The sequence below is a fragment of the Haliaeetus leucocephalus genome, unplaced genomic scaffold (genome assembly GCF_000737465.1).
Source record: "Haliaeetus leucocephalus isolate CR32 unplaced genomic scaffold, Haliaeetus_leucocephalus-4.0 Scaffold484, whole genome shotgun sequence".
Lineage (NCBI taxonomy): Eukaryota > Metazoa > Chordata > Aves > Accipitriformes > Accipitridae > Haliaeetus > Haliaeetus leucocephalus.
The window spans coordinates 3454737-3468465 of record NW_010972920.1 but is presented as its reverse complement, the minus strand read 5'-3'; the positions used below and the strand labels follow the sequence as shown (position 1 = coordinate 3468465).

Genomic DNA, 13729 nt, shown 5'->3' with positions numbered 1-13729 from the left:
GGGGGGGGGTTCTTTTCTAATTTAGCCACCCCCTTTAAGAAGGCCAGTTTGTTTGTGCCAGCCCCTCACCACACATACCCCACATCAGTACCCAATACTGCCAAGAAAAAAAATTTAATTAGCTCGGTGAAAAGTGGTCTTCATTATACCAAACAATAAATACCTCCCCATCCACCAGGTACCATAAGCTACTCACACAGAGATCAGTTTCATAACCTACTTGGAGAGTACTCTGAGTGGAATGACTTCTTCCCCCATTTTGTGTCTTTCTTTGTGTTTTTTCTTATGTTTCCTTTTAGATTTTGAAAGGGATGTGTCTTTTTTATCTTTGTCATCTTCTGCAGAAATGTCTACATTAAAAAGTCCAAAAGAAAAGTGTTTAGTTCTAACATTGACAGGTGCTTAAAAAGATAGGTTAATACAGCCTGAATTAACAGTTCCATAAAATGTCATAGTATTATTTACTCGTGTTATCAAGAATAGTTTAGTGAACACTGGATCTTTGATTCAACTGAATAAAAACCCTTTCACAAAAATCAGCCTACCACCTATTTCTAGTCCACTTTCTCAGCTACCTGAGTTTAGTCTAATCATGGATTCTTGTCAATCCAAATGTGGTTTCGATGCAGCTTTTAATCCCAGCTATTGCTTTTTTTTTTTCTCCTTATCTCACATAAGAAACCAGGATCATCGGCTTTTTCTTTTGTATTTTAATCTTACTTATCTAGATTCCTATACTGTCACCATTTGCCTAGGCTGACTGCGTAATCCATACTTCACTTCAGTAAAGTTCTATTGATATTAACTTCTTTGTGAACTATTTTTACTTCTGATGAGATTTACCTGCTTCAGTGTTGAAAGTTCTTTCCTATTCTCCATGTACCTTATCTCCTCAGAATGACTCATTACCAGGTTTAAATTTAACTGCAGGGAACACCACATATTCCTAAACTGACCTTGTTATGCCTCCACCATATCAACCATTTTTTACCTACCGACTCAAGGCATAACAGTTAAGTTTTCAGTCTTTCAAAGACAGAAATTCAGTGTCTCGGTCTTCCACCAGCACTTCAAAGTTTCACTCAAATATCTTTAATCCAAGTAATAAACCTATTAGCCTCCAAAATGCATACTAATGCATACACTTGTTACATTTCTTGTTGCTTTCCAGCCATGTTCTTTGCAACCCCCCTTTTATTACCATATCACTTTCCTCACTTGATTGTGACCCTCTAGCATATTAAGATTCCAATTTACTTAGGCCACTACAAATACCACTTCAACTGCAAAGAATGCACTTTCTTTAACTCAAGCTTTTCTCCTTCTCTAGACATCTCCCTCATTACTAAGCCTGTAATTTGTAATCTATAAGAGACATATCTGCCATTTGATTTCATTCATGCATATAAATCTTGAAAATACTAAGACAACATGCAAGAAACTTTACCATTGGAATCCTTCGGAGCTTCTGTTGTTTCCTCTTTTACAGGATGAATGTCATCCTTTTGAACACTTTTCTTTACTTTTGGAGTTGATGCCTCACCATCTCCAGAGCTCGTTCTTTTTCTCTTCCCTGGCCTGCTTTCCCAAGGTACCTCTGAGCTTTCTGTTCTGTCCCATTTTCTTTTCTCTCTCTTTGAGGGATGCCTGTGAGTCTCAGTTCCCTCCATTTCTGAACACTCCGATGAAGTCCTATGTCTTTTTGACTTGGGTACTTGCTCTGTTGTAGTGTTCATGTTTGGTTCCTTTGTCTCTACAGCTGCCTGTACATGGCTCTCTTTCTTGATTTTGGATTTCTTTTTTTTCTTCTTTTTCTTCTCTTCTGTATTAAAAATACAATATTTAAAACTGCCAATGATTAAAAACTAGATTAGATTAACTGACCTAAGTAAACAAGCACGATAGTGCATGCCATGATAATCTGGGATGCTAAATGAAATGCCCGGCTCTACCATCTCTAACTACAGGAGACATGCAATACATTGTCCCAAAGTTCTTCCTAGGCATTTTCAGCAGAAAAGAAAAAAACACAGCTACAACTCTCAGTCTCACAAAGTGAAAAAGACCTCTGGGTCGCAAGGGCAGCTTGCCTACAGGATTCCTGAAGTACTCACTCTCAAATTAAAAAGAAAGGAGCTAGACTTCTTTGCTTCTCTTTAACAAATGCACATTTTGTTATATCATCCCTTACTTGTCTTTGAGAAGAGAGACCTTCCTCCTTCCAGGCCAAACAAGACAGACAAGAAAATAAAAAAAAAGACTGCTGATTTGTATGCTGAGAATAAAAGGAGATACTCAGCCCAATGCATCTGTCACACTATTAATGTAATGAACAACTATTTGCCTACTAAATTGAAGAATGTTAACCAAACTGAAAAAAAAAAGTTTTATTTTCAATACTGTCTACTTGCTTCAAAGTTGTCACAGGCAGAATGCAGTATGAAGTAGCAGAGAGTATCTTAAGTGGGTTTAAAGCATGGTTTAGAAAGCATTTTTTTTCTTTGATTTCTTTTTCCCCTAACAATTACTGGTATAACAAAGAATTAGTGATAATAGTGAGAAATATAACATATGATTCATCATTATGCTTATGAAAAAGACAGGAAGATATCTGAAGTCTGGGAAATTGTATTACATCATCAGAAACAAAGAAAAATGTATCAGTGATCAAAGTTGTAACATAATCCTGCTAGGTTGCTTTGTAAGTTATAGTAAATAGTATTTATTGGAAACATGCTCAACTGTGAATTCAGGATTCTTTTCTCAGCAATATCCTCCAGGTTTTTACGAGTAATTATGAATCATGTTAGTGGAATTATAAATATGCTGTAAGAAGTTCATTACCCTATAGACTGCTTTGCTCAAATAGCAAGAGTTCCAAAGAGGAAGAAAGGCGAAAATCCACTGTTTTCACAGTTCTCTCACAGAAAGTTTCAGCAGAGAGAATACCATAAGGTTTGCAGTGAAATATGTCAGATGATCACAAACTCATCTGAACAGCACTAATGTTTAATTTTGCTCTTATGTCTGTATCTTTCCCTTCAATACTAAATATTTTTTAAACAATCTGTGCCAAATTTGTCTTTTGCTAATGATAAATGCTTAGATAACAATTTATTGTACAGCCTGAAAGCTGCTCTGCCAGCCTAACAATGACTAATGGTGGTAGCTGGCAACAGAGGAAAAAAGAAAATAAGTTCTTTATCAAGCAAGAAAGAAAAAAGGCAGAAATTTACCATATTTTAGTTTTACACTTTTATTCTTAAGCCTACATTGGCCAACAAACAAATAGCAACATGCATTTTTATTTCTATAAAGTTTTTAAGAAACATGAGATTAGACTGCTGTAACAGAGCATTTCAGGGTTCTCTCTTCAGAAGTTGAGGCACAAAACATTTTGTTTCCTGAATAACACTTACCTACTACACTGCTGTTACTTGTATTCAGCGCAGGAACAGGCTTATTCTTTACTGTTTTGGGGAAAATCCCAGGTTTCCGTGGCGCTTCTTCTGGAGGATTATTCAAAAACTTGAAAAAAAAATTAAAATCCACAAACCATTACTAAAAAATCCTATTTTCTTTTTTAACAAATCTCCATCCAAGTTAAAACTAGCAGTCCTATATTCATTCAAGAAAAATGTAGTCCTTCATGACTCCAGAGGTATACATTGCTCTGTGAGTACTGTCAGTAGTGTGGTAGTTTTGTGGGGTTTTGTTGTTGTTGGGGTTTGCTTTTTAAATGCAGAGCTTGCTTGATTTCACATTATTACTGTGATATCTTTATGCATGTTACCATTATGATATTGAAACATAAATACATGTTTTTAAACTTTCAAATCACATTTAAATACAGAAAATTAGGTATGACCCTGCTTGTCTGATGAAATTTAATAGCCATTTTACTGTTACACAGGGATCTCTAGTTCTGTAAAAGATGGCAAGAGCAGCCAACCAAATTATTCCAAAAAATATCCGCTATGCTTCTAAGTCTCCAGGTTAACAATATTACACTTTCAAAGAATCATGGAATTGATGGGAGGTCTGGGGGCAGGAGACAGGAACATAACCCCTGCTATGTTAAGTTTTTAAATTATGGTATTTTAGGAATTTCTCTAAGATTCAGTAGGTGAACTAGGCAAGACTACACCATCCATATGGCAAAGTGACAATCAGGAAGAATGTTAACAGATCAGAAGCACCCTTGTTACCAATTAATATGTATAATACAATTGGGGTAACCAGGGAGCTGCTAAAGACCTGTGTACAGCCTGCATCAGTTAATATTTAAAATAGGGAAACAACAACTAGACATGAATTAGGGTTTAGGAACTAACTAAGAGACAATGAGGCTTTATGTTTATGTCAGAAAAGGTAATGGATTGTGGTCTGGTCAACAAATCTTGAAAAACTGATCTGAACTGCCATTATTAGAGAAGAAGTCGGTAAAAGGTAATTACTCCGGGGGGAGATCGTGACCACCAACTCAATGACCACCTACTCAAGACAATGAAGGAAAAAGAGTCCGCACACTAATTTACATGAGGGGTGAAGAAAGAACCAATCATTAGGGAAAATAACAATGAATACATATCAGTTAAGTGTATAAACGTGAGAATTTTTGAGACAAGGGTGTGCTGTCTTGGGACGGGCACCCATTCCTGCACATCAATGAAATTAATTTCAAAATACCTCAACTCTGTGTGTTATTGGCTTGCACACCGCGTAAATGGACCCTATTTGTGGGACACCACCATTACTCACCTCAATAGCTTTCTCTGCTTGCTCTTTAGTTTCAAATTCAACAAAGGCAAATCCCTTTGGATCACCAGTAGTTTTATATCGGGGTATACTGATGTAAACTACATTACCACACTTCCCAAACACCCGCTCAATCCAACTGTGATTGACATTTTTGGGAAGCAGCTCCTAAAAAAAAAAAAAAAAAGGAATTTTCTCTATACTGTATTACCATTGTATCAGATAGTTTACTATATCTTCTAATTATAAACTTGACACAACAAAATATATTTAAGTTTCACATGACAACATTGAGAAACTTTTTTAATTTCAGTAAGTATTCTTCTTCAGAGGTCTTAGTATTCAGGTAGTAAAACCAGTGATCTGAAAATGCATGTCTAATCATCCATATACCTATAACAAATACATTATATATTTAACGCAGATATTTTTCTTCCTGTGACAGGTACCAAGACCTCACCTACAGCTGCATCTTTGCAACCTTAAATATCTTTGTACATTTAAGACCTTCAAGCAATATAATTCTGCATTGTCTCAACCTATCCACTGCAAAGCAGAAGGATTTTTATTTTTTTTTTTAAATTGTTAGTAATCCAGGTATCACAAAGAATCCTTGTGGGTCAGTAAAGCGTCGCTTCTCAAACTGATAAATTCCTGCTGGCAGATGACATTTTAAAAATTAGTAGTTAGCACTTACAGTCTACTTGGTCAGATGCAGCAGAAACTTTCAGCCAGCTCCTTGGATGATACAACTGTCTGATTTTCATTTCTATATAATCCTTAATATAGCAACACATTTTAGCAGCTTGCAGACATGTCTCAGTTCCTAAATATTTCCCTTCACGAATCAAAGAGAAATCCTATTGTAATCAATTTCTAAATAGACCCAACTGAACACCATCAAAAACCCTACTCTCAAATTCATGCCTCAACAACAACAGAGCCAGCAATACTTCATTTTCTTCATGGCAAGTTACTGCACTAAAAGGTTTTCCTTGTAGGAAAACATTATCACATTCAGCCAGAAAATTATTTTTGCAGGAACTCTGCCTGGCTAAGGAAAAGGTTTCATTACAGTTTGGTATAAAGCTGAAAAGCCAGTTATTTGAAGCTTTAAAAGTATTATGGGATGAGTATATGTCAAAGCATAGCTTATGTTAAAACATATTAAAAAAGGTCATTAACCATAAGATTATTTCAGAGAAATTCAATCAAAACTTCCCCTAAATTAAATGAGATTGTAAAAAAAATAATGAAGTTACTATTCCCTAAAGAAAAACATCTTAAGGTCTCAATTCTTAGTTCAGAAATGAAGCTTCGACTTCCTGCATAAATTCAGAAAACATACTACTGTTGAAGACAATCCTTCAAGTGGAGGCTTTAACTGTGACTTTTTTATTAAACCAGTATCAAAATCTTTCTTTCACCTACTCCAGATCGAAACAAAACTTACCAACACCTTGACTACTTCTGCTCCCCCCCATTGCTACATACCAGTCATTTAACGTGACTTAACATTTCTGTAATTGCAGTATATATAGCAGGTACCTCATATACAAGTCTTTAAAAAGGAAGAAACCCACCCTTTTTGGTAGGAGTAAGAGAAGGTAATGGGTTGCTACATATTCTCTAAATAAGATCTCTATGAATTCAGTAACTTATAAAACACTCCAGTTATCTGTTTTGGTCTTACAGAAAAGCTTAAAATTAAAAACCGTTTAGGTATGTACTTAAGCTATGTATAGACTATGTAGCTCATTAAATTTGGAGTATCTTTCCCAAAAATTATATAGACAAAGTATTTGAGAAATTCTAAGTAGTCCCTGTAATCATGTTAGGGAAATAGTAGGATTGGCACCTTGTACTTCAAAAAAAACCCAACAACCAACTAATAAACTTTCCTGGGCTTTTGTTAAAGCACGTAATGATCAGAGTAATCCAGCTTCTCTCTATCTGGATGGGTTGGCATTTTGGGCATGATTATTACTTATGTTTATCACAGAAAGCTTGGTGCCTGCTTAAAATTACTAATTCAAGCTGCTAACAGGTACAGGTATATACCTAAATTGACAATAGTCATGAAAAGCTTTCTTTAGAGACAAAGGGAATTCCACACTGGCTTCAGTTCTATTTAAAAAATTGCACAGGATTTTAAGTGACAGTTCAACCATCACATCTCTTTCCACGCTACCACTTAAGTGGCTCAACAATATGATAATAACTGTTTCACTCTGACACATCTGAAATATCATGTTGAAATTAGGAGTTTTTCCAGCAGCACAAGCTATTTTCATTTAATTAACTAATCATGGCAGTATCAACATAGCCACAGGATAGTGCGCTATTAGGAGGATTTTTTTTTTAAAGCCCCCTAAAAATAAGACCAGCTCATTTAGGTACATTTTGCTTTTAGAAGAATGATGTTTGTGAGTTACAAAACCAGAGGCACTTGCAGTAACAAATTTTGTAAACATATTGTATTCTAGAAAGTACCCCTGATGATCTTGCAAACTCAGCCACATCCTGTTTGATAAAATTAATAAAGTCATTATTCTAATGCTTTGACTACATTAATGCAATTTGTAAGTATTTCTTGGTACCAGTGTTGCTCCACTGATGGCATTAACTAGAAAAGCCCAGTGAAAGCAGTAATGGCTAAATGAGAAAGTGCACCTTTTCTTACAAGCAGGTGAAGCAGCTCTTTGCTCAGCATTAAAATGATTTCAGTTGGTACAAGAAATTGGTGTACCAAATTAACCCCTTTCTTGCCATGGTCACAATTTATTTCCCTTATGTACACTGTATAAGCAACAGTAGACAACCACCTGCCCTGTGTTAGCAAGAATATTGCTGCACAGATACATTCCCGATACAAAAAATATATACTGCATTAAACATGTACATTGACCCCATTCTATGGGCCTTAGCATTGCAAGTTCAGTACACTGATACTGCATTTCCCTCCTCACAGTCCTTTTCTTTTGGAGAAAAAAAGAAAAAAAAAGACGACAGTCAAATTCTATTAGGTTTTATACTTCATGTAAACATTTCCTGTACTAAATCCATGATGTTCTCACAAGAAAATCTACCTGCTAATTCTGGTAAAGCTACATGAATGCTTTATGTTGCTTTTGTTGTTCTTAACACAGTAAATAATACTACGCAATTAAGATTGTCATAGACAACGCACAGTGGGTTTTGCACTCTTAAAGAATTAACAGCAAGGAAGTTTAAGAGTCTCCACAGTTAGAAATAAAGCACTCTGCCAGACACAAGGCATGTACAAGTACAACCTTACCACATAGACTGTACGACTATCCACATCCTTTGGTTCTTCACCCAGTGGTTGGCGCCTTCTAATTCTAGTTCCTTCTAAATCCAACTGAAAGTAACAAGAAATGAACAAGCATTTTCTGTAAGATTATTGCCTACTTCAGTACCACTATCATAGTTATTCCAGCATCAGCAAATACAAAAGAGTGAAATATTAAATACCTCTACAACAGATGAACTTTTAACTGCTCGAGCTATCAATTTTCCATCAGTAGTCAACTTTTTCATTTTGTTGAAAGAAACAAGAAGTGATATGTCAACATCTAGGGATAAAAAAAGGTGCAAATGATGAAATCACAGTAATCTAGAAAGCATTAGTTAAGTGTTCTAATCTGACATTAAAACTCTGCTAGCATTTTTGTAAAACAATCTGCAAGTCCTAAGTGCAGATTGTAACCATGCTGCCAGGGATGTTACAGACAAGTTTTACCATCAAAATTAAAGTTCAAAGTAAATCTATATTTAATTTTCTTTTGTGCTAACTTTTATCAAAGGAATTTTGTTCTTTTACCTTCCCACTGATAACTATTGTCTTTGAAAAGAAAGGAAAAAAAAAACCCTTTCTGATGTAGTTTTACAATACAAAAACAATTTGCATTGAAAACATGCCTCTCCTTCAAATACTCAATTAAGTGTTTAACCTAGTCGTCTCAACACAAAAAAAGAGGCCCTGCTTGCACTTCAGCTGCAATGAGTCATGCTGCTAAAGCCTTGACAGAAAATTATGTAGTATTACTCATAATAAAAAAGTTTAAGACAGCCAAGCTCTAGTATCTCTAGAAAATGTAGGCTAAGTTTCATTCCTCTGAAGGTCCTTTTTTAAAAACTGGCTTAAAGTTCAATGTAATTGAGGACTACACCAAGCAGTTAGAAGGCTACACTTCTCACACAATGCAATTGGACTAATGATTTACACTTCAAATAAATATGGACTCCTTAACAAAAATAAGTATACACTTCTGGAAACTGCTATTTTTTTGTTTTGATGGAAAAGGACCACCTCTTTGTACAGACATACCACACTTCTAGTCCATCTGGCATAACACAGTTAATTGAATTATACTGATAGATGTATTTACCACACATGCACTGTTTTTTAAAGCAAAAGCATACTAGTCACTGCAGCTAATGCGTAAATTAATTTCTTCAGAAAATCACAAGTAAGTTTCAGAACCAAGCTCAATTTCCTACTCTGAAGTCAAATCAACCTTGTCAAAAATTGTCTAAAGGAGACCCACAGTTGCCCTATGTGCAAATACACAATTTCTCACATATCAAACTTGTGCAGAAAACACACAAAAAAATGTATCTAACTGCAAATCCAAGTGACATTTTAATTTCTGCATATATATAGCCTACAAGTCAAGTACTGTACCTCCAAGGGCAAAATGACCCTTGTCTGTTTGCTTATTCTTAAAATCATACAAAGATAAAAAAAAAGAAGATCAGGTCTCCCAAGCAGTCATTTGTACCCTGGCAAATGCCTCTAACTTATGGCTGGTAGTAAAGGAAAGGTAAAGAGAAACACTAAATACAGTTTCTAAAAACTAGTACCAAGCTCTGCCTCCTGAGCTGCTAATCCTCATGCTGGTTTTCAGCATGAAATTACTGTCTTCCCCAGGAGTAGACATGCACCTCAAAATAACTTGTAACTGTCACCAGCAATATACTGAAGAAGAAAGTTAAACATATCTGTTTACTTAAATACAGCAAATATAAACTTACACCCATCTCTGGACTTTTCTATTTGTTCTCGGAGAAATCTATCTTTGTGGAGATTAACATCACCAAACCAGAAATCCACTTGTTTCGCTATATCTGCGAGCACCTGTTTAACCCTTGACCTCTTCTTTTTCTCTCTCTCCTTTTTCTGTTCAGTGCTTTCTTCCTCCATGGCTTCGTCTCTTGCAGTTTCAGTCTCCATACCTGTCATTCTGTCAACTGAAAGTTAAATATAACCTTTGAGAAAAATAAAAAAATCTTATTTCAAGGAATAAACACACTTGTTTTCTCTTACACTAAAAACTTCACGCATCCCCTGTGAGACTATGCGCCATTCATTATTTGTAGTGCAGAAAAATACAAAGCATACAGAAGATGAGGAAAATTAGGTCACACAGTAACTGTGTGATGAAGACTAAGCTGGAACTCATGTCTCCTGGCACCTAGTACTGCCCTTTAGCCACAGAGATTCACTGGAGGCAAGTTGGTACCAAACTGCAAACTTTTAATTTAGAATTTGTACTATTGTGTTAATTCAGAATGCCTTGTGAACAGTCTGCCCTCCCCATTAGATTTCTAAAAGCAGCTTTTGAATTTCAGCAGCACTCATGGAACTCACAGTTCCAATTGCTTTTACAAGTTATCAGACAAGCAGCGCTATTTAAAAAAAAAAGTGAATTCTTTAAAGCTCTTGTGCAGGTCACAAAGTGTGTTTTAATACATAACTTCCACATTACCAGAAAAGCAAGCTACTTGCTAAAGAGAGCCTACAAAAACTAATCTAAAAAAGACGACAATTTCCCTTCCAATAAACACATTTTCTTAGACTTGAAAAAAGACAGAAATAATTTGTTCTCCACTCCCCATATCTCCCAGTACAAACCATTAGAAAAAACACACAAAAACCGCAGAGCACTATATACTTCAGAAATCACCCTTTTATGTAGAAGGCAAAGCAGGAAAGAAAAAAAAGCTGGATTATATAGGAAGACTTCTGAAAAGGCTGGCCAAAGGACCATGCTCAGCAGGCATATATCCTAACTCCAGTGGCTGCGAAGAGGTTACACTGACACACATACAGCAGTTGAAGAGCTCGCTGCAAAAATTTATGGTACGACCTCCAAATGAGAAGCATCTATTAATCCTTATAAATAAATACAATGTAAAGACATACTTAGACACATAGTTGATGTTCATGGCAGTTCTGGTAATAGTAAGCTTTGGTTTTAAAAATTGTCTTTGTTCTGTCCAAAATGCAAACCACTTACTCTTGTCAATTGCCAAGGCCCTACGAAAGAGCAGTAGTTCAAAATCTTCCAATCCTGCCTTTGAATACGTTCTAATGCATTCTTACTTGCAAGCCCCTGTGGCAACCCGTATGTGCTACACATAAACAAAACATTTTTCCTTTCTTTGGTTAGGGCTCTTTCATCAAATGCCACTGATTTTAACAGCAAACCAAGTTCTATCAGAACCTCAGAATCGGGCCCCTAAAAATTAGGCACCAACTAGAGGGAAGTGACTTGAATGTACAGATTTACTTTGAAAAACGTAAAACCTTTTTAATGCATCAATTCTTTTTTTTGTGTTCACATTTCAATTCACTGTAGCTAGTCAGCCCTCCTTGAAAACTGCCAGTCACCACAGTACTTCATTTTACATAAGCAAAACAAAGCTATAATGCCAAAATCAGACAGCTTTTTGAAAATGAAATTAACACAAAAATTAAAGTAGTTAATGTAGCAATCACCATATGAAAGACTTCTCAGCTCTCTGCCAAGGCAGCATAGAAGGAAACGTGAGTACAGTCATCAGAAAGGAAGCCCACCTCTACAACAGGATGACAAAAATGGAAATGGTCTTCAAATTATTGTGCAAATCAGGCTTCCTTAGCCGGATATCAGTTTCTCTCCCTGCTGTGAGCTGACCACTCAAGATAGTGAAAGGTCAACAATTACCTTGAAAAGATAAGCCAGGTAAAACTCTCAACCCAAGCAGAAGTTTAAGCTCCATTCAAGCCCTTCAGCAAGATATTTATATTAATAATCAGCAGAACAATATAGTATTTAGCTGAGGGCTATAGCGAGTTGCACCATTAAAGGTAAAGCATCATTATGGGTTACTTTTAGTGGTGGAACAGTATTAAATGACCACGCTGACATATAATGAATGTGGCTTATGTACAGCAAAGCTTTATTTTAAGAAGCCATCTAAGTGTTTCATGCATTTTGAGTCAGTCAGCCTTGGGACTTCCTTCCAGGAGAGAGGTTCTCATTCAACCTTAAAGAAAAACAGCTGCAAGCTGTATTCCAGGATTCCCCTCACTTTGTGCTACTTGCTTTAGAAATGAAGCTTTGAGAAAATTACTTTGGAGGAGCTTGGAACTACAGAGTCAGACCCAATGTCAGCTATGAATCTATAATTAGAATCTGTATACAATCTTATATTTAGTAGTGAAATATCCATACCTGAAACAACACTAGATTAAAACTCCGGATTTAAGAAAATACTGTTTATAAGTAAGCGTGTCAATAACTCATAGCACTCGCTTTTTCTGTTGCTATTCTCTTCATTTGCAATTACTCTTGCAAACCTCAACTGATCAGTGAAAGCTGCAATGCCACGGTATAAGATATTGCATTTTTGTTGACTTGCCAACTCTTAACACTGCCAGCCTCAGAGCTGCAAGCACTATTCTGAGAAACAAAATCAGAACAAAGCAAAAGCAGGGTCAAAACTTCACTTTGTTAAAGCAAAACAGCTGCTGTCCCTTAGCTTTCCTCAGATGAAATAAAATCAGTGTCTCTATGTGCAAGAGTGAAACCAGGAAAAGGAGGGACAATTAAGCAGAAGGTAGGAACTCTAAGAAAGCAAAGATAATGTAAATCAAAATAATACAGGTCCACAGAAACCTACAGTAACTTATCTATACTCTTTAAAAGGCAAATATTAAACATGTTGGTGCTAACCTGTACACAGCCAAGGTCCAAACCCAACTTCTATTATTAGAAAGATCTATAAAAACATAATCAAATTTAACTGTAATCCAGGGTTTGGAATAAAGAGGGTTCCAGTTATAAAATATCCTTTATTCTTTTATATTAAGCATTGATGCAAATGCTTGCTTGGGGAATTTTAAATAGTAAAATAGGGCAAGGGGGGCTAGTAGGAAGAGAAAGTATCATTCAAAATACTTTTTATACTATGAAAATGTTTCCATATAGTCAGTGGCAAAGCTTCCTCTTCTGGACATTTACTCCAAAAATAAAAGCAAGTATTCAGCAAACCTGAAACTACTTTGAGACACATTCTGTAATCCACCTTGGGTATTCTTACTCTAACATACACGCAGGCAGGGCTGTAGCAGTTTAAGCTCCTATCCTGCCTTGTAACGTCACTCTTCGGAAAGCGACCTAAGAAAGGACAGAAGTTAATACATGGGGACCAGCACAATTTTCTTACACTAAAACCAGAGAACCTCTGCTTTTTCCCCATTTTAAGCAATGAAACCAATACATCACTTTAAACCTACATTTAAAACATTCAAGAGATGTCACGAAACCCGTGTGCTCACACACAGAGAAAGCTTTGCTTCCGTATGACAGTGATGGGTGTTAAGGCTGTTTCCAGACATAGGCAGACCCTGCTGTGCCAGTCCCGCCGTGGCTACCCTTTCCTCTGTCATCACAAGAGGTGGAAAGTGGTTTTTTAATAAAATGCAGGCCTGCAGCACAAGACTATGATTAGATGGACCCAGCTATATGAACAAACAGTTCACTGACACGAAAAGGGCAGCCCAGCTCTCTCATCTTACTTGCTATACAATCCTCCCTCAGAGAATATATCACTCTCTGGTAAGCCAGTTCAACTCTGTGACCTGAGAATTAAGTTGCTATTTTGTGGTCCTTCCCTGCTA

At 36.2% G+C, this 13729-nt stretch overlaps 1 protein-coding gene across 4 annotated transcripts in view; it reads right to left on the bottom strand.

Annotated features, from left to right (window-relative positions):
• The window catches only part of LARP7 (La ribonucleoprotein domain family, member 7), a 39437-nt gene extending 26017 nt beyond the window's left edge, over window positions 1-13420 (bottom strand). For all 4 annotated transcript variants that reach the window (XR_774878.1, XR_774879.1, XR_774880.1 and 1 more), the window contains exons 1-8: window positions 13346-13420; window positions 9817-10032; window positions 8254-8354; window positions 8057-8140; window positions 4762-4926; window positions 3420-3528; window positions 1448-1822; window positions 221-350 (exon numbers count right to left, since the gene is read on the bottom strand). Coding sequence is in view for 1 of the 4 variants with exons in the window: in XM_010575538.1 (XP_010573840.1) it covers window positions 221-350; window positions 1448-1822; window positions 3420-3528; window positions 4762-4926; window positions 8057-8140; window positions 8254-8354; window positions 9817-10024 (1172 nt within the window). In the remaining 3 variants the exon portion in view is untranslated. The remainder of the gene's footprint in view (window positions 1-220; window positions 351-1447; window positions 1823-3419; window positions 3529-4761; window positions 4927-8056; window positions 8141-8253; window positions 8355-9816; window positions 10033-13345) is intronic.
• Window positions 13421-13729: the final 309 nt, after the last annotated feature.